This window comes from Rhinoderma darwinii, chromosome 2 (genome assembly GCF_050947455.1).
Source record: "Rhinoderma darwinii isolate aRhiDar2 chromosome 2, aRhiDar2.hap1, whole genome shotgun sequence".
Taxonomy (NCBI): Eukaryota; Metazoa; Chordata; class Amphibia; order Anura; family Rhinodermatidae; genus Rhinoderma; species Rhinoderma darwinii.
Genome location: NC_134688.1, coordinates 18,125,672 through 18,149,190, shown reverse-complemented (window position 1 = coordinate 18,149,190; position 23,519 = coordinate 18,125,672). Strand labels below are relative to the sequence as shown.

Below are 23,519 nucleotides of genomic sequence, written 5' to 3'. Positions count from 1 at the left end.
CTGTAAGAAGTCACCCGCTGTAAGAAGTCACCCGCTGTAAGAAGTCACCCTCTATAAGAAGTCACCCACTGTAAGTCACCCTCTATAAGAAGTCACCCGCTGTAAGAAGTCACCCTCTATAAGTCACCCACTGTAAGAAGTCACCCACTATAAGTCACCCACTGTAAGAAGTCACCCACTATAAGAAGTCACCCACTATAAGAAGTCACCCACTATAAGAAGTCACCCACTATAGGAAGTCACCCACCTATAAGAAGTCACCCACCTATAAGAAGTCACCCTCTATAAGAAGTCACCCACTGTAAGAAGTCTCCCCTCTGTAAGAAGTCACCCTCCTATAAGAAGTCACCCACTATAAGAAGTCACCCTCTATAAGAAGTCACCCACTGTAAGATGTCACCCACTGTAAGAGGTCACCCCTCTGTAAGAAGTCACCCACTGTAAGAAGTCACCCTCTATAAGAAGTCACCCGCTGTAAGAAGTCACCCACTATAAGAAGTCACCCTCCTGTAAGAAGTCACCCGCTGTAAGAAGTCACCCTCCTATAAGAAGTCACCCACTACAAGAAGTCACCCACTGTAAGATGTCACCCACTGTAAGATGTCACCCACTGTAAGAAGTCTCCCCTCTGTAAGAAGTCACCCTCTATAAGAACTCACCCAATGTAAGAACTCACCCACTGTAAGAAGTCTCCCCTCTGTAAGAAGTCACCCTCTATAAGAAGTCACCCTCTATAAGAAGTCACCCACTGTAAGAAGTCACCCTCTGTAAGAAGTCACCCTCTGTAAGAAGTCACCAGCTGTAAGAAGTCACCCGCTGTAAGAAGTCACCCACCTATAAGAAGTCACCCACCTATAAGAAGTCACCCACCTATAAGAAGTCACCCTCTATAAGAGGTCACCCACTATAAGAAGTCACCCTCCTATAAGAAGTCACCCACTGTAAGAAGTCACCCACTATAAGAAGTCACCCTCTATAAGAAGTCACCCTCTATAAGAAGTCACCCTATATAAGAACTCACCCACTATAAGAAGTCACCCTCTATAAGAAGTCACCCGCTGTAAGAAGTCACCCTCTGTAAGAAGTCACCCTCTGTAAGAAGTCACCCTCTGTAAGATGTCACCCTCTGTAAGACGTCACCCTCTGTAAGACGTCACCCTCTGTAAGACGTCACCCTCTGTAAGACGTCACCCTCTGTAAGACGTCACCCTCTGTAAGACGTCACCCACTGTAAGACGTCACCCGCTGTAAGAAGTCACCCGCTGTAAGAAGTCACCCGCTGTAAGAAGTCACCCTCTATAAGAAGTCACCCGCTGTAAGAAGTCACCCTCTATAAGACGTCACCCTCTGTAAGAAGTCACCCTCTGTAAGAAGTCACCCTCTGTAAGATGTCACCTACTGTAAGATGTCACCCTCTATAAGAAGTCACCCGCTGTAAGAAGTCACCCTCTGTAAGACGTCACCCTCTGTAAGACGTCACCCTCTGTAAGACGTCACCCTCTGTAAGACGTCACCCACTGTAAGACGTCACCCACTATAAGAAGTCACCCGCTGTAAGAAGTCACCCGCTGTAAGAAGTCACCCTCTGTAAGAAGTCACCCTCTATAAGAAGTCACCCTCTATAAGAAGTCACCCACTGTAAGAAGTCACCCACTGTAAGAAGTCACCCACTATAAGAAGTCACCCACTGTAAGAAGATACCCGCTGTAAGAAGTCACCCGCTGTAAGAAGTCACCCACTGTAAGAAGTCACCCACTGTAAGAAGATACCCGCTGTAAGAAGTCACCCTCTATAAGAAGTCACCCACTGTAAGAAGTCACCCACTGTAAGAAGTCACCCACTGTAAGAAGTCACCCTCTGTAAGAAGTCACCCACTGTAAGAAGTCACCCACTGTAAGATGTCACCCTCTGTAAGACGTCACCCACTGTAAGAAGTCACCCACTATAAGAAGTCACCCGCTGTAAGAAGTCACCCTCTATAAGTCACCCGCTGTAAGAAGTCACCCGCTGTAAGAAGTCACCCGCTGTAAGAAGTCACCCGCTGTAAGAAGTCACCCGCTGTAAGAAGTCACCCGCTGTAAGAAGTCACCCACTGTAAGAAGATACCCTCTATAAGAAGTCACCCTCTATAAGAAGTCACCCGCTGTAAGAAGTCACCCTCTGTAAGAAGTCACCCACTGTAAGAAGTCACCCACTGTAAGAAGTCACCCGCTGTAAGAAGTCACCCACTGTAAGAAGTCACCCACTGTAAGAAGATACCCGCTGTAAGAAGTCACCCTCTATAAGAAGTCACCCACTGTAAGAAGTCACCCTCTGTAAGAAGTCACCCGCTGTAAGAAGTCACCCTCTATAAGACGTCACCCTCTATAAGACGTCACCCTCTGTAAGACGTCACCCTCTGTAAGATGTCACCTACTGTAAGATGTCACCCTCTATAAGAAGTCACCCGCTGTAAGAAGTCACCCTCTGTAAGACGTCACCCTCTGTAAGACGTCACCTTCTGTAAGACGTCACCCTCTGTAAGATGTCACCCACTGTAAGATGTCACCCTCTGTAAGACGTCACCCACTGTAAGAAGTCACCCACTATAAGAAGTCACCCGCTGTAAGAAGTCACCCTCTATAAGTCACCCGCTGTAAGAAGTCACCCGCTGTAAGAAGTCACCCGCTGTAAGAAATCACCCACTGTAAGAAGTCACCCACTGGAAGAAGATACCCGCTGTAAGAAGTCACCCTCTATAAGAAGTCACCCACTGTAAGAAGTCACCCTCTGTAAGAAGTCACCCACTGTAAGAAGTCACCCACTGTAAGAAGTCACCTACTGTAAGAAGTCACCCTCTATCGGTTGTCCAGGTGGAATAACCCTTTAGGGTAATAATTTTTCCTGGATGATGGTCTTCCTTGTGGCTGGGCACCTGTGGGTACAGTAAATACCTGGCACTTGAGTATGGCCTCCAGGTCCTTCATGTGCTGGTACTGCTGTAGTACCCGCTGCTCTTCCTTCTCCTTCAGCTTCCTCTCCTCTGTAAAGTACACTGGGATGTTTTTCTGGGCACGTTGTAGGCACAGGTAGCACAATTCCTACAGAGAGATACAGAGGGTGTGGGCATTGGGAATGCTATATGGTGCCCATGGTGAATATAATATGCTTTGTAGGAAAAGGGAGAGATGGTGACAATTAAGTGGCCATTGATTGGCAGAAAGAATTTTAACATGTAAGTCTATGGCTGTGTGAAGTGAAGCAGAGGATTTGGAGCTTCGTATCAGCAGAAAATGGCTCCGACCCCTATAAATATCTATTGTGAAATGTAATCAGTAGAAAATGTGGGATTTTTTTTAGATTAAATCAAACTATATTTAAACTTTATCCCATTACTGCCCTGGACCACCGCAGATGACACCATCCTAAACATAGGAATATCAGGTGCCACACTCTGTTCCACCCTGGACCACCAGGGATATTAGACATTGACCCCTAAACCTCCAGGGATATCAGGCATTAACCCATTACCCCCATAGATGACCACAGATATTATCGTTTAACCCTTCAGCACCCTGGACCACCAGAAATATTAGATATTCGGTTTTAACTCATAACCACCAAGAGTAAAACGTATATTACTGTTAACCCCTTCATCACCTGAGACCAGCAGAGTTATTAACCTCTAAACCACTCCAGACCACCAGGGATATAACATACGATCACTAACCCCTATACCACCCTGTGTAAAAGCCTTTGATGTGATACATGTAGAAAGTGAATATAATAGGGTGGGGGGCATTTTGCCATCGCAGGCCCCATTTAAAAATCCTATGTTTTCCTCTGCATATTATGGATCGCTGCATTTGGCCTGCATTGATAATTTATGAGGACGATATTGCACCGCACCCATGACAGGCAGATTCAACGCTAAGTCTACGGTCCTTGATACCATATAGTGTTCGAGATAGTCCACACGTGGCGTAAATACTGCGGATTTTCCACAACGTATTTCCTTGCAGAAAATCTGCAGCATAATACAGTAGCAGAGGAGCGGATGAGATTTCAAGAAATCTCATCCACATGCTGAGTACGTGATGTACGGAGATTCAGCACAAAAATTGACCTGCGGTACGTTGTTTTTTTAAGCCGCAGCATGTCAATTGTGGTGGAGGAATCGCCGGTAATTTGTTGCAGGTTTTCCCTATTGAATTCAATGGTGATCTAAAACCCGCAAGAAATAGTCAAGTTTTGCGGCGGAATCGCAGCGATTACGCCGGCTAATGCTGACGTTTTTCACAGTGAACATTCAGGGCGAAAAACTGCACCACAATCTGGTGCGGTTTTTCGCCAGAAATTCACTGTGGCCACCAGGGAGGCTACGCTGTGTACCTTTACACCGCGTACCCGCCCAATGTGAACTTACCCTTCTACAGTTTTCTTTATCTCTGGATAAGAAGTCGCACACGCGGGCCCTCGCTGTCATCCACTCCTCGCCACTTAACACATTACATTCATTTCATCCAATTATAGACTCCCTTGACAGAATCCACTCTGGAATCTCTGCGGGATAATCCAACGCACAAAAGCAATTTCCCAAACAGACACAAAGTCACAACGACAAGAGCCCAAGGTCACAACATAAGGTAGAGCCTGGGACTACATATTGTGCAGTCTCAGTCCTTATGACCATGAAGAGGGTCTGTCACTAGGTCATAGGAGTAGAACTGGACACTGTTGTGCCAGCTCCCTATATACTAATTTGCTGTAGTTAGCCAACGGGGTGGAGCTAGCTTCCCTGCCCCTGATGCTGACCAATCAGCGCTGAGGGTAGTTCAAGCCCTGTTGGCTAACTACAGCAAATTAGCATATAGGGAGCCAACAACAGTGGGACATCTCCCTGGAATAAAGAGCGGGGGGAGGGGGGGAATGGAAAAAAGAAAAACAGCACTGAAACCAGAGCGACGGCGCTATTCAGGTCACATAACCAGTTCAACTTATATGACCTAGTGACAGGTCCTCTTTGAGGGTAGGAACGGACTTCATTGTGGAAAATCCGCAGCGTAATAGTGACAGCCGAGTGGGTGAGATTTGAACAAATCTCATCCACACACAGCGGAAAAAATGTGCCAAAAAAAAAAAAACTTTCATAAATTGACCTGCAGCGTGGTGTTGGTGTTTGAAGCCGCATAATGTTAATTTATGCTGAGGTATCGCTGCTCTTCTCTTACAGGTCGTACGGCTCTGTACTACATCAAATCTTCTAGGGGAGAATACCTACATAATAAGGCATGTGAAGGAGCATGCCACGAAAGAAATCAGAAGCATGCAGAGGTACAGTAAAGTGCTTTATTACGACCAAGTGTATGAGACCTAAGCAGGAATATTTCCTTTCACTGACGGCAAACAGAGATCTTGAAAATAGTGAGAAATTGAAAAAAAACTGATGCACAGCTTTTTCATATGAAGAAATGGCACCATCTGCTGGTGAGATGTAATATTACAAGCATCAAGTATCAGGCACATTGATGTATACAGTTAGCAACTGTCTTATCACGAAAGAATAAAGACTCCCGAAAGATCACACAGCTGAAGAGTGAGGGGGAGTGTGCGCACGCACACACTCTCCGCTCTCCAGCTCTTGCTGTGGCACTGTCCATATCTGATTGGACAGTGTCACAGCCATGTTACACGCCCCTTTGCAATTACACGCCCCATTGACATTTCAGAGGGTTATTTAAATATCGGGTGCCAAATATAACGGCACCGATATCTAAATAATGGAGGAGGGTAGGGAAAAAATTAAAAGTGCCCCAGGGTTTGTGCAGCCCTCCCCATTACATGCTGCACTCAGCTATCTATTTCAAAACCCGGTCACCGCACATGGGCGTGCTTTTCGGCCGCACGTGGCCACCAGTACCAGGTTATAACACTGCATAACGAGCAGATTAACCATCAATTGGTCTAGGAAATGGTGGCCATATTGGTTGTTATCCGACTTTCTCCGAAACACTGACTTAATTAGATACCTTTCCTCTCACCATTAGAGCTTCCCTGTATGGAAATGACACCCATGACCACGGAGGGCAACATAATGGGCACAAATTCCCCCAAGACACTCCGAAATCTTATGGACAGACTTCACAGAAAAGTGGAGGCTGTTACAGCTGGAAAAGTGGGCCCAACTCCGTATTAATGCCCATGGCTTTGTGGTGGGACGTCCGACACGTGGGCAGCATGGTGGCTCGGTGGTCAGCACTGTCACTTTGCAGCGTTAGGATTCTAGGAATACGACCAAGGCCGAAATCTGCATGGAGTTTGTCTTGCTTTCCTCCCACACTATCCAGATAGGGAATTTAGATTGTGAGCCCCAATGGGGATAATCTGTGATAACAACTTCTGTACAGCGCTGCGGAATATGTTGGTTATATGTTGCTGTATAAGTAACAGAAATAAACACGCTCACATAGGTGTGATGATCAGGCGTCCACACACTATTCATCATATAGTGTGTGTATATATTGAATATCTTACTTCTATGCTAAGATCCGATCATTTGAAGATACAGGCCCATGACCTGAGGCTGCACTACTGAGAGATTCTGAAGACATGTCCTCTTCTGACTTCTGTCAGGTTCAGTGTTATCATGAAGACCTGGTGTGGCTCCAAATCACTATGAACATCAATATCTACATCCTAATTGGCTTGAATCGTGGTAGTTATGTGTGGTTTATATACGCGTGAGTCCGAATCACCAAACTTATGGAAGCCCTCAAATATTCACACACATTACACTATTCCAGCCAGTTAGGATGTAGATATTGATGTAGATGGTGATTTAGAGCCAACAAGGTCTTCATGACGACAATGAACCTGAAAGAAATCAGAAGGGAACATGTTGTCATCAGAATCTCTCAGTAGTGCAGCCTCAGGCTTTGGGCCTGTAACTTTAAACGTGTATATCTCAACATAGAAGCAAGATAGCAACAAATGGTTTTCACATCGGACCAATTTAGTGATTTGCTATAAAAGCCTTTACATTATTATATTAGCATCCATGTACCGTACCTGTCCTGCCCGACAGTGGTCCTGACACGCAGGGGATCTTCTTATTTGTAGCACATTGACTTCCGTGTCCGCTCTTGGAATATTCATAAAAGTTGATGATCCGAATCTGAATAGTAAATTTAGTGACCAAACAACATGAGTCAAGTAATCGATACATCTTGCCATGTATTCAGTCCTGTGTGATGCCCCCTTCTGTTCCAAATAATCTGCACCTGTCAATCAAGTGACATCACTTCCTGTCTGAGTGACCACAATCTTGCCTCCTAACAGACCTAACTGTAGTAGTCACAGAAAATAACTCACATAGGGGCCTGCGTGGAGAGAACAGGGAAGGGTGGCTACACCCATGACGCCAGATGCAACCTCCCAGTCCTAGGGTAAGTTTTAGCCAATCACATCACATTGGCTACAAAATTGACTAATAGAGTGGGACCGCCCCATGCCTGGGACTCTTGCAAGCAGAATTTGCATTGGCAGCATCAAAGATTTTGTAGGAACACTTAGGCTAGCTAGGTAAGGACCTGTACATCCTCTCAAATCCTTTAAAAAAAAAAACTAAAGTTTTACCACTAGGGGCACTGTTCTATTTCCCTTTAATTTTAATACAAAATGACATCTTAGGGGCTGTTCACATGACGTATATGCCTAGAAAAGCTACTAATGTATACGTTAAACAGAGGCTATGCCTAACAGTGGCATCCGTCACCCATAGACTATAATGGTATCTGTTTAACGGATAGGTCAAGAACTCTCCTGACCCCTTTTTCTGATGTATCTGTTAAAAAGATATCACTGTTAGGAATTAATTTAACACATCCGTCACCCAAAGGCTATAATAGCATCCATTTAGCAGATATGTCATGAAAAGCTATTAAAAACCTCATGACGTATCAGTTTAACGGATGCCATACAGTGGAAGACATCACCCGTAAGCTACCATGTTAAAAAACATATTCATTTAATGTATATGTTGTTTTACTGGGCTCTGCCGGATGGAATAGCGTATCTAAAATGCTATTCCATAAAAAAAATGGTGGCATGCTAATGTATACCAGCTAGACCGAAACCAAAAGGATAATAAAGCCTTATGGACACTTTAGCATGTAGGTCAGGAGCTTTCCCGACATAGGCGCTAAACGAAAACTTCATGTGAACAGCCCCTTAAAATGAAATAACCGGTGGTAACAGTGGTGGTAACTATATAGGTGATCGAGATCTGAATGATCTTATGCAAAGAAATAGGCCATTATTATAAGCAGTTGTACGTAACGAGTCTATTGAGGATATTGCGCATCCAACCGCAACTCGGTGTCCATTTCACAAGGTAAAGAGAAGTCCACCACTGACCCGTAAACCTCCGCCACCCCAGTCCCCCCCTCCCCGCTGCCGTCTCTATATACACCTATCAACAGCTCGCTGACAGCTGAAACTTTTGAATAAAACTCACGTCGTCTTCTAAAACATTTATAACCATTAAGGGAACATTTTGTCAACGCAATGAATTGTTTATGAATCTCACAAGAATGAGGACAAGAACCTGCTCTTAACATGTGCCAGGATCTAGTACAGATAGTGTGGAGACCATGGTGTATATAGAGAGACGAGTCACAGCAAAGCTTTCCTTCACCCGGGGAAAATATTTAGTTTGCTGATATAGCCCTGTATCTAAATACTCTGGTCAAGGCAGAATGTCTTGTTGGTGACTCCCCTGGCACCCAGCACAAAGAGCCCATGCCCTCCAGCCTCTGTGCCATCTACTGTAAACATCTGGATTTAAAGCTCATGCAGCCATTGGCCTGACAATTTAAGGTTACACTAGCACCGAATACTATAATCTCCCTATGTACAAGAGTATAAATACTATAATAATACCCCTATATACAAGAATATAACTACTATAATACTGCCCCTATATACAAGAATATAACTACTATAATACTGCCCCCTATATACAAGAATATAACTACTATAATACTGCCCCCTATATACAAGAATATAACTACTATAATACTGCCCCTATATACAAGAATATAACTACTATAATACTGACTCCTATGTACAAGAATATATCTACTATAATACTGCTCCTATATACAGGAATATAACTACTATAATACAGCCCCCTATATACAAGAATATAACTACTATAATACTGCCCCTATGTACAAGAGTATAAATACTATAATAATACCCCTATATACAAGAATATAACTACTATAATACTGCCCCTTATATACAAGAATATAACTACTATAATACTGGCCCTATATACAAGAATATAACTACTATAATACTGCCCCTATATACAAGAATATAACTACTATAATACTGCTCCTATATACAAGAATATAACTACTATAATACTGCCCCTATATACAAGAATAGAACTACTATAATACTGCTCCTATATACAAGAATATAACTACTATAATACTGTCTCCTATATAAAAGAATATAACTACTATAATACTGCTCCTATATACAAGAATATAACTACTATAATACTGCTCCTATATACAAGAATATAACTACTATAATACTGCTCCTATATACAAGAATATAACTACTATAATACTGCCCCTATATACAAAAATATAACTACTATAATACTGCACCTATATACAAGAATATAACTACTATAATACTGCCTCCTATATACAAGAATATAACTACTATAATACTGCTCCTATATACAAGAATATAACTACTATAATACTGCTCCTATATACAGGAATATAACTACTATAATACAGCCCCCTATATACAAGAATATAACTACTATAATACTGCCCCTATGTACAAGAATATAACTACTATAATACTGCACCCTATGTACAAGAATATAACTACTATAATACTGCATCCTATATACAAGAATATAACTACTATAATACTGCCCCTATATACAAGAATATAAAACTACTATAATACAGCCCCCTATATACAAGAATATAACTACTACAATACTGCCCCTATATACAAGAATATAACTACTATAATACTGCATCCTATATACAAGAATATAACTACTATAATACTGCCCCTATATACAAGAATATAACTACTATAATACAGCCCCCTATATACAAGAATATAACTACTATAATACTGCCCCTATGTACAAGAATATAACTACTATAATACTGCTCCTATATACAAGAATATAACAACTATAATACTACCTCCTATATACAAGAATATAACTACTATAATACTGCTCCTATATACAAGAATATAACTACTATAATACTGCCCCCTATGTACAAGCATATAACTACTATAATACTGATCCTATATACAAGAATATAACTACTATAATACTGCCCCTATATACAATAATATAACTACTATAATACTTCCTCCTATGAACAAGAATATAACTACTATAATACTGCCCCTATGTACAAGAATATAACTACTATAGTACTGCCCCTATGTATAAGAATATAACTACTATAATACTGCCCCCTATATACAAGAATATAACAACTATAATACTGCCCCTATGTACAAGAATATAACCACTATAATACTGCTCCTATATACAAGAATATAACTACTATAATACAGCCCCCTATATACAAGAATATAACTACTATAATACTGCCCCTATGTACAAGAATATAACTACTATAATACTGCTCCTATATACAAGAATATAACAACTATAATACTACCTCCTATATACAAGAATATAACTACTATAATACTGCTCGTATATACAAGAATATAACTACTATAATACTGCCCCTATATACAAGAATAACACTACTATAATACTGCCCCTATATACAATAATATAACTACTATAATACTTCCTCCTATGAACAAGAATATAACTACTATAATACTGCCCCTATGTACAAGAACATAACTACTATAATACTGCCTCCTATATACAAGAATATAACTACTATAATACTGCCCTTATATACAAGAATATAACTACTATAATACTGCCCCCTATATACAAGAATATAACTACTATAATACTGCTCCTATGTACAAGAATATAACTACTATAATACTGCCCCTATGTACAAGAATATAACTACTATAGTACTGCCCCCATGTACAAGAATATAACTACTATAATACTACCTCCTATATACAAGAATATAACTACTATAATACTGCCCCTATATACAAGAATATAACTACTATAATACTGCCCCTATGTACAAGAATATAACTACTATAATACTGCCCCTATGTACAAGAATATAACTACTATAATACTGCCCCTATGTACAAGAATATAACTACTATAATACTGCCCCCTATATAACTACCATAATACTGATCCTATATACAAGAATATAACTACTATAATACTGCCTCCTATATACAAGAATATAACTACTATAATACTGCTCCTATATACAAGAATATAACTACTATAATACTGCCCCTATATACAAGAATATAACCTCTATAGTACTGCCCCTATGTACAAGAATATAACTACCATAATACTGATCCTATTTACAAGAATATAACTACTATAATACTGCTCTTATATACAAGAATATAACTACTATAGTACTGCCCCTATGTACAAGAATATAACTACTATAATACTGCTACCTATATGCAAGAATGTAACTACTATAATACTGCCCCTATGTACAAGAATATAACTACTATAATACTGCCCCTATATACAAGAATATAACTACTATAATACTGCCCACTATATACAAGAATATCACTACTATAATACTGCCTCTATATACAAGAATATAACTACTATAATACTGCCCCCTATGTACAAGAATATAACTACTATAATACTGCCCCTATGTACAAGAATATAACTACTATAGTACTGCCCCTATGTACAAGAATATAACTACTATAATACTACCTCCTATATACAAGAATAAAACTACTATAATACTGCCCCCTATGTACAAGAATATAACTACTATAATACTGCCCCCTATATACAAGAATATAACCGCTATAATACTGCTCCCTATATACAAGAATATAACCGCTATAATACTGCTCCCTATATACAAGAATATAACTACTATAATACTGCTCCTATATACAAGAATATAACTACTATAATACTGCCCCCTATGTACAAGAATATAACTGCTATAATACTGCTCCCTATATACAAGAATATAACTACTATAATACTGCTCCTATATACAAGAATATAACTACTATAATACTGCCCCCTATGTACAAGAATATAACTACTATAATACTGCCCCCTATGTACAAGAATATAACTACTATAATACTGCCCCCTATATACAAGAATATAACTACTATAATAATGTCCCCTATGTATAAGAATATAACTACTATAATACTGCCCTATATACAATAATATAACTACTGTGATACTGCCCCTATATACAAGAATATAACTATTATAATACTGCTCCCTATATACAAGCATATAACTACTGTAATACTGCCCCTATATACAAGAATATAACTACTATAATACTGCCCCTATGTACAAGAATATAACTACTATAATAATGTCCCCTATGTATAAGAATATAACTACTATAATACTGCCCTATATACAATAATATAACTACTGTGATACTGCCCCTATATACAAGAATATAACTATTATAATACTGCTCCCTATATACAAGCATATAACTACTTTAATACTGCCCCTATATACAAGAATATAACTACTATAATACTGCCCCTATGTACAAGAATATAACTACTGTAATACTACCCTCTATATACAAGAATATAACTACTATAATACTGCATTCTATATACAAGAATATAACTACTATAATACTGCCTTCTATATACAAGAAAATAACTACTATAATACTGCTCCCTATATACAAGAATATAACTAATATAATACTTCCCCCTATATACAAGAATATAACTACTATAATACTTCTCCTATATACAAGAATATAACTACTATAATACTGCTCCAATATACAAGAATATAACCGCTATAATACAGCCCCCTATATACAAGAATATAACCACTATAATACTGCTCCCTATATACAAGAATATAACTACTATAATACTGCTCCTATATACAAGAATATAACTACTATAATACTGCCCCCTGTATACAAGAATATAACTACTATAATACTGCCTCCTATATACAAGAATATAACTACTATAATACTACTTAAAACAAGAATATAACTACTATAATACTGCCCCCTATATACAAGAATATAACTACTATAATACTGCCTCCTATATACAAGAATATAACTACTATAATGCTACTATATACAAGAATATAACTACTATAATACTGCCCCTATATACAAGAATGTAACTTCTATAATACTGCTTCTATATACAAGAATATAACTACTATAATACTGCCCCTACATACAAGAATATAACTACTATAATACTGCCCCTATATACAAGAATATAACTACTATAATACTGCTCCTATATACAAGAATATAACTACTATAGTACTGCCCCTATGTACAAGAATATAACTACTATAATACTGCTCCTATATACAAGAATGTAACTACTATAATACTGCCCCTATGTACAAGAATATAACTACTATAGTACTGCCCCTATGTATAAGAATATAACTACTATAATACTGCCCCCTATATACAAGAATATAACTACTATAATACTGCCCCTATATACAAGAATATAACTACTATAATACTGCTCCTATAAACAAGAATATCACTACTATAATACTGCCCCCTATATACAAGAATATAACTACTATAATACTGCCCCCTAAGTACAAGTATATAACTACTATAATACTGCTCCTATATACAAGAATATAACTACTATAATACTTCTCCTATATACAAGAATATAACTACTATAATACTTCTCCTATATACAAGAATATAACTACTATAATACTGCTCCAATATACAAGAATATAACCGCTATAATACTGCCCCCTATATGCAAGAATATAACCGCTATAATACTGCTCCCTATATACAAGAATATAACTACTATAATACTGCTCCTATATACAAGAATATAACTACTATAATACTGCCCCCTATGTACAAGAATATAACTGCTATAATACTGCTCCCTATATACAAGAATATAACTACTATAATACTGCTCCTATATACAAGAATATAACTACTATAATACTGCCCCCTATGTACAAGAATATAACTACTATAATACTGCCCCCTATGTACAAGAATATAACTACTATAATACTGCCCCCTATATACAAGAATATAACTACTATAATAATGCCCCCTATGTATAAGAATATAACTACTATAATACTGCCCTATATACAATAATATAACTACTGTGATACTGCCCCTATATACAAGAATATAACTATTATAATACTGCTCCCTATATACAAGCATATAACTACTGTAATACTGCCCCTATATACAAGAATATAACTACTATAATACTGCCCCTATGTACAAGAATATAACTACTGTAATACTACCCTCTATATACAAGAATATAACTACTATAATACTGCATTCTATATACAAGAATATAACTACTATAATACTGCCTTCTATATACAAGAAAATAACTACTATAATACTGCTCCCTATATACAAGAATATAACTAATATAATACTTCCCCCTATATACAAGAATATAACTACTATAATACTGCTCCTATATACAAGAATATAACTGCTATAATACTTCTCCTATATACAAGAATATAACTACTATAATACTGCTCCAATATACAAGAATATAACCGCTATAATACAGCCCCCTATATACAAGAATATAACCACTATAATACTGCTCCCTATATACAAGAATATAACTACTATAATACTGCTCCAATATACAAGAATATAACTACTATAATACTGCCCCCTGTATACAAGAATATAACTACTATAATACTGCCTCCTATATACAAGAATATAACTACTATAATACTACTATAAACAAGAATATAACTACTATAATACTGCCCCCTATATACAAGAATATAACTACTATAATACTGCCTCCTATATACAAGAATATAACTACTATAATACTACTATATACAAGAATATAACTACTATAATACTGCCCCTATATACAAGAATGTAACTTCTATAATACTGCTTCTATATACAAGAATATAACTACTATAATACTGCCCCTACATACAAGAATATAACTACTATAATACTGCCCCTATATACAAGAATATAACTACTATAATACTGCTCCTATATACAAGAATATAACTACTATAATACTTCCCCCTATATACAAGAATATAACTACTATAATACTGCCCCCGATATACAAGAATATAACTACTATAATACTGCCTCCTATGTACACGAATATAACTGCTATAATACTGCCCCTATATACAAGAATATAACTACTATAATACTGCCCCCTATATACAAGAATATAACTACTATAATACTGCTCCCTATATACAAGAATATAACTACTATAATACTGCTCCTATAATTATCTTTTTTATTTGAAAACTTGCAACTAAATATTACAATACCTTTGCAATACACTCATAACAGATAAAGAAAATAAACGTATGTCTCTTAATAATATCACAATCATTAAACAAACCATAATATATGAATATTGCTCCAGTATAGATTGTTTCAACTATTTTCCATGATATTATTCTAGACAATATTACAGGAGAGTTCTTCTTTATTGGTGACCGGGCAGCATCGCGCACACCACAGATGGTACACGGTCACCACATTTATGACATATAGTGAACCTCTATGATATAAACGGAGTTCGGGCTAGAAGTCTCCATACAGCAGCTGCGAGTTTCACTGTCCCAATAGATGTGGTGACTGCAGGGACACAGCAGGGACATTACTCTGTAGATAAGTCTCTTGTATAAAGATGATATCAGATTTGTCATCAGACAGACGCTGGAATATCGCCTGCCGCCTGCTCCTATTCTTCACACTGTTCACATTGATGGAGGTGATTTTCAGCCTCATCCGGGTTACATGTCATTCCTACTTTTTTTCCTTCTTCCACTGCTATGTCCTGTAACACCCCATCTTTTGGTGGACATTGGGGGGTCAGCGTCTTCATCCTGAGGTTCGTCATCTGGGTTGTGTGAGGAGACTTGCTCCATCTCTGCTTCTTCTTCCTGGTCATCTTCCCCCAGCGCACAGTAACGTCCCCCAGTTATCGCCAGCACTGGAGACTCCGGTGATTTCTTTGCAGCAGTGATTTTTTTCCTAGAAGAATTATCTGTTTTACTTCTCCTTTTAACCGTCTGAAATCCCTCCTCATCGATACTGGTCGCTGCGGCTGGATCAGCTGGTTCTTTACTGGTCGCTGCGGCTGGATCAGCTGGTTCTTTACTGGTCACTGCGGCTGGATCAGCTGGTTCTTTACTGGTCGCTGCGGCTGGATCAGCTGGTTCTTTACTGGCCGCTGCGGCTGGATCAGCTGGTTTTTTTCTGGTCGCTGCGACTAGATCAGCTGGTTTTTTACTGTTCGCTGTGACTGGATCAGCTGGTCCCTTACTGGTATTGGGCAGATGTTTTGGTGACAGAGCGACTGGATATTTCGCTTTTAGCATGACCTCTATTTTCAGTGGCTGGTGACACTCGTGCAGCATCCACAGATGGGACATTCGTCTCTGGAGCACGATCTCTGATACTTTGGCTCACATCCTCGCTGGGGCTTCCAGGTTCTGGGGTTGTATCTACACCTATGGAGACATCCTCCTGGTCTTCCTCCATGCCTCCTTTAAAGGTTTCCTCCTTATTATGTTCTGCATGCGGACACTCCCGGAATGTATGTCCAGGTCCTAAGCACAGGTTACAGATGACAGGTCCTGTACAATCGTCCTTCACATGGCCAAACTGACCACATAGTGAGCACTTAATACGGGAACATTTGAATGCCAGGTGTCTGCCCCCACATCTATTGCACAGTCGCGGTTGACCAGGGTAGTAACATACGCCTCTCTCCGAGCCCAGGTAGGAGTGCGGAAGATGTCTGGTCACTCCATTCTCCTGAACCAGCTGGATCTTGACAGAATATCCTCCATTCCAGATCTCCTCCTCATCATAGATCTTTGTTGGCAGTCTCTTCACCTCACAATATCTGCTCAACCAGTGCTGCAAATCTGCCAGAGCCACCACCTCAGACTGGAACAGGACGGTGGCAGTGACTACCTGGGGTTTAGTCAGCTGGATGACATGTAGATGCTCCCACATCGCATGCTCCTTTGTATCGTTATAAATACTCCAGAACAAGTCTAGACTATATTGCAGCTTGAAACTGATGTCATAATTCCTGCTGGAGGGAACGTGGATCAGAGCGAACACCTCAGAAGCTTTAAACTTCATAAACTCCTTCAACAAAACTTTCCCAATGTAGAGTCTGGAGGGGAGGTTTTCCTCTGGTCCCGAGTACCTGATTCTGACCGCGTTCCTCCTCTGAGGTGTGGGGTTAGTCGGTCTTGTGACGCTGGAGAACAGTCTCCTGTACTGAGATCTGTCAGCAGGTGGGTCAGGACTGGACCTCTCCTCAGCTGATTGTACTGCAGATCCTCCTGTGTCTGCTCCTGATCGCTGTGTAACCTGAACTCCATTCACTGACACTGCGGACGGCTGAACCTCCAGAACAGGGTCTGTAATGTCCGCCTCAGCCTGTGCCGCTGGTTCATCAGATATCAGACTGTCAATCACCGCGCTGAGCGAGGTCTCACTTATAATATCCGGACATGAGGCACTTTCTTGCTCACTCCCAGGAGTGCCACTCGCATTCACTTCATCAGTACTGCACATAGAGTCTACTGCAGTTAACCCCTCGTCAGCTGGCGCACACATTTCTCTGCAGCTTTAGCAGCAGCATTTTTGTTGACTGATTGCACAGACCCCACACATGATGGGAGTTGTGAACCTCCAGCCACTGCACACTCATATCTTCCAGGGTTTCCCTGCTCCACAATATTATACACAGTCTTATAGTCAGTGTCTTTTTTTGCAATGATATTTTTTCTCTTCACAGTTTGGGCTCTGGTCTCCCTTTTGTTCTCAATTGCCCAGTTCTTTATTTTGGGTACTGTGCATGATTCTTTCTGCAATCTCTCCTTCAATATCACCAGCTCACGTGTGCAAACATCCAGACACTCAGATTTCATCAGCTTTGCCTTTGGATCAGTCTCTTGGTTAATTTCAGTTCTCAATTTGCGAACTTGCATTTCCATTTTAAAGATATTTTTCTTTGTCATTTTTGTGCACAATTCACCAACATCATGAGATTCAGTTGACTCACTAGCCACCATTTCCAGATCATCACCTCCACCATCTCCATGCTGCTGGTCAAACTCCAGACTCTGGGCTTTCCCAGGATCATCAGCCCAGGACCCCTCCCCTCCACCTGGGTCAGAAGCCATGCATAGTCCTAACAGGGAGCTCACAAGCACACGTCTATCCTCTCCTATGGACAAGAATATAACTACTATAATACTGCCCCCTATATACAAGAATATAACTACTATAATACTGCCCCCTATATACAAGAATATAACTACTATAATACTGCTCCTATGTATAAGAATATAACTACTATAATACTGCCTCCTATATACAAGAATATAACTACTATAATACTGCCCCTATATACAAGAATATGACTACTATAATACTGCTCCTATGTATAAGAATATAACTACTATAATACTGCCTCCTATATACAAGAATATAACTACTATAATACTGCCCCTATATACAAGAATATGACTACTATAATACTGCCCCCTATGTAGAAGAATATAACTACTATAATACTGTCTCCTATATACAAGAATATAACTACTATAATACTACTATATACAAGAATATAACTACTATAATACTAACTCCTATATACAAGAATATAACTACTATAATACTACTATATACAAGAATATAACTACTATAATACTGCCCCTATATACAAGAATGTAACTTCTATAATACTGCCCCTATGTACAAGAATATAACTACTATAATACTGCTTCTATATACAAGAATATAACTACTATAATACTGCTCCTATATACAAGAATATAACTACTATAATACTGCTCCTATATACAAGAATACAACTATTATAATACTGCCCCCTATATACAAGAATATAACTACTATAATACTGCTCCTATATACAAGAATATAACTACTATAATACTGCCCCTATATACAAGAATATAACTACCATAATACTGCTCCCTATATACAAGAATATAACTACTATAATACTGCTCCTATATACAAGAATATAACTACTATAATACTGCTCCTATATACAAGAATATAACTACTATAATACTGCTCCTATATACAAGAATATAACTACTATAACACTGCTCCTATATACAAGAATATAACTACTATAATACTGCCCCTATATACAAGAGTATAACTACTATAATACTGCCCCTATATACAAGAATATAACTACTATAATACTGCCGTCTATATACAAGAATATAACTACTATAATACTGCTCCAATATAAGAATATAACTACTATAATACTGCCGTCTATATACAAGAATATAACTACTATAATACTGCTCCAATATAAGAATATAACTACTATAATACTGCCCCCTATGTACAAGAATATAACTGCTATAATACTGCCCCCTATATACAAGAATAGAACTACTATAATACTGCTCCCTATGTACAAGAATATAAATACTATAATACTGCCCACTATATACAAGAATACAACTACTATAATACTGCTCCTATATACAAGAATATAACTACGATAATACTGCCCCTATATACAAGAATATAACTACTATAATGCTGCCCCCCATATACAAGAATATAACTATTATAATACTGCCCCTATATACAAGAATATAACTACTATAATACTGCCCCTGTATACAAGAATATAACTACTATAATACTGCCCCCTATATACAAGAATATAACTACTATAATACTGCTCCTATATACAAGAATATAACTACTATAATACTGCTCCTATATACAAGAATATAACTACTATAACACTGCTCCTATATACAAGAATATAACTACTATAATACTGCCCCTATATACAAGAATATAACTACTATAATACTGCCGTCTATATACAAGAATATAACTACTATAATACTGCTCCAATATAAGAATATAACTACTATAATACTGCCGTCTATATACAAGAATATAACTACTATAATACTGCTCCAATATAAGAATATAACTACTATAATACTGCCCCCTATGTACAAGAATATAACTGCTATAATACTGCCCCCTATATACAAGAATATAACTACTATAATACTGCTCCCTATGTACAAGAATATAAATACTATAATACTGCCCACTATATACAAGAATACAACTACTATAATACTGCTCCTATATACAAGAATATAACTACGATAATACTGCCCCTATATACAAGAATATAACTACTATAATGCTGCCCCCCATGTACAAGAATATAACTATTATAATACTGCCCCTATATACAAGAATATAACTACTATAATACTGCCCCTGTATACAAGAATATAACTACTATAATACTGCCCCCTATATACAAGAATATAACTACTATAATACTGCCCCCTATATACAAGAATATAACTATTATAATACTGCCCCCTATGTACAAGAATGTTATAAAGCTTTATCTTCCACTCCCTCTTATTTCTCTCACCTTTCTGGTGCAGTTTTTGGTTTTGGGACTTTCTCCAGGTCTTCGCTCAGGCTGATGCCGGTAACTCTGGCAGGTACAATGTATTGTCTGTTCAGCAAACGTTTAGTTGCGGAGTCGTCTGTAAATAAGATAAATATTACTTAGCACAATGAGGTCCATACATATCACAGACACATATGCAGAAGGGAGGGCATTAAAATCAAATAGGCGGAGAAGGAAATTTTTCCCAAAAGTGAGAACAGGAAGTGCGGCCATATTGGTTGCTGCCTTTGATCTCAGCAACTTTGCACTTTGTGTTTGTTGTCAGCTTCTGAGAGTTAATACGGCTGCAGCTTCACGACTGAACAGAAAAATGCCAATATCTCTGTAAACAAAACCGTCAAAAATCCAAAAACTTTGGCTCTGAAATATGATTTATGAATAGATTTCTATACAAAAATGTATATATGACTACATCACAATGGTTGTGCTATACTCAGCTGCGGAGTCTGGAGACCTGTGGTTTCCCTAGTCTGATTAACAAAATAGCGGCACTGCGTGTTCGGAAGGAAAAAAAAAACGGTGGTTGGCAGTGCAGAACCTGGAATCAGATCTGAATGTTTATTTTTCGTCTTGGCATCTCAAACCTCACATAACACTGACCGCTTACCCCCCATCCAACGTAACATGTCCCTAAGGTTCCCTTCACACTTTGCTTGTTTTTTTCTGTCAAGGCTGCATTACTATTTAACGGCCAGAGCAAAACGGAATCTGCTGGACCCATTAGGAGTCAATGGGATCTATCAGGATCCATTATAAAATGGATTTGTCATTTCCATATTGACTCCTTTAGGGACAGGTGCCATTATGCCAGTATTAAGGGGGCTTAATAATAACTCATTATTCTTGAGATCATAAACATGTTTGATTACACATGATGATATCGGAGGCGGATACTTGATAATGTCTCGTCCGATGCTGATATTTGATTACGACAAACGGATTATTTTTACTCGTCTCTTACTGTACCTCTTCTGCTAGGAACCGGCTCCTCGTCGTCATGATCTTCTTCCCTGTGTGGTTGTTGGTTAAACTTTTGCCCCTCCGCCGCTCCATTTTCCTCTGGAATTGTCTCCATCGCTGCTGATTTGTCTGTCCCTTTAATGTCAATTCTAATGCATCAGGTAAAGAGAGATGAAGAACGAGGCTGTAACTAATAACCTGTCATCACGTCTAAGGCTTGAAGAGAAAAAAAAAATAATTGTCTTAAAGGAGTTGCCTCTTTAAGACAACTGCTCAGGACCTCCCTCTATGAGCCGCTATGGACTTTTGCTGGACAAAATAAAGCAGCACGCAGCGCTATTTTATCTGGCGAAATTACGGAAACCAGACGGAACCCATTAAAGGAAATGGGGTTCCGTCAAGTGCCGTTGGTTTTCGCCAAGCGACGGATCTGGCTCTTCGAGTATTCTTGTTCTGCTCTGATGGCGGAACAGCAGTACTCGGAACGCAGATGTGAACACAGCATAACAAAGAGATTCTCTCGGCCAGACCCAACATGTTCATGTATTACACCCATACAGTTAAAGGGAATGTATCATCAGAGAATGACATACTATTTAAATCCGGTATTTATAATAATTTTTATTTCGTTTTTATTTTTGGTAATATTTTTGACTAGCCACATAAAAAATTATCTTCAAATATTCCAGTTTTCACAGAATAGGCTGACATTTCCTGTCTTCTGTAGCTCACTTGTCACCTTTGCTGTATAGACTGGGATAGAATCAGCAGAGTAATTTTATTATCATTTGAGGGCGGGGGATATAATGACAGCTCTATTGTACTGCTGAAGACATAGATAAGGCAAGATGGTAACATAATACACACAATTAATGCTGTGTAGGCCGCTTCCCTGCGACTTTATGGTTTCTGGGGAAGGGGCTGTACTCCATCACTTCCTGGAGACTGTATTATTTTATGTAATTTTTCTGTAAATTGATTCCTATTCATTGCAGCTGCCATAAAGCCCACACAACCTGCTGAACTGTCTATACAGATACAGGAAGAGAGTATATGTATCCAATATGGCCGCCCCAGGGAATGCTTTTTAAATAAAATAAAAACAGACATAACTTTAAAAAAAAGTAGTCTAAATACTTACATCTAATTAATGAAACTCAAAATTAAATTAAATACATGACACATTCCCTTTAAATGGCCAGCATGTAATACCACTACATTTCCCATGCAGTGGCCTGGTTATGGCCACCCGCAGTTTCCCCTTGGCAATCAGATGTTATCACCAGGGGTTTCTGAAGCTGGACCTGTGATGACCGCTGATCTTCTTGATGAGACAACCCTTTCAATGTATCTTTTAAATACTAAATAATTTAATACCAACCAAACAAATCATAAAATACGGGAAAGTGGCAAAGGAAAAGTATTGACGCCTTTAAGGAAACCCCGAAGAACAAGAAAAACAAGTGGTTCCTTGAGCAATTCAAGCCAAATGTTCAACACAAGACAAGACTGATGGACATATCATGAGAAGATCCAGCTCATTGGAGAAGATAGTTACGCTGAGAAGAGTTGAAGAGTGTCGACGAAGACTTTTGAGAAGGTAAATAGTTGGATCCTTAAAGCATGAAGAGCAGAATTAAGTTTTATCTGATCTTCTGGACACATTCAGATCAGAAAAGACAATAACACTTGAAAGAGTTGAAGTGAAAAGAGGAAGAAAATAACCAGCAACAAGATGAATGGATGTGACCAGAGACATCATCAACGTACCAAGAAGAAGCCTGAAGACCTAAACAGAAGATGAGATGTTC

General features: G+C 38.6%; 1 protein-coding gene across 6 annotated transcripts in view; it reads right to left on the bottom strand.

Moving 5' to 3' along the window:
* Nucleotides 1-23,519, bottom strand: part of CCDC81 (coiled-coil domain containing 81) — a 74,565-nt gene that overhangs the window by 31,320 nt on the left and 19,726 nt on the right. For 4 of the 6 annotated variants that reach the window (XM_075851427.1, XM_075851429.1, XM_075851426.1 and 1 more), the window contains 4 exons: nucleotides 21,715-21,857; nucleotides 20,707-20,824; nucleotides 7,048-7,153; nucleotides 2,934-3,080 (listed from right to left, as the gene is read on the bottom strand). In XM_075851427.1, coding sequence (XP_075707542.1) covers nucleotides 2,934-3,080; nucleotides 7,048-7,153; nucleotides 20,707-20,824; nucleotides 21,715-21,857 — 514 coding nt within the window. The remainder of the gene's footprint in view (nucleotides 1-2,933; nucleotides 3,081-7,047; nucleotides 7,154-20,706; nucleotides 20,825-21,714; nucleotides 21,858-23,519) is intronic. The other 2 variants (XM_075851431.1, XM_075851430.1) reach the window with 1 other exon arrangement.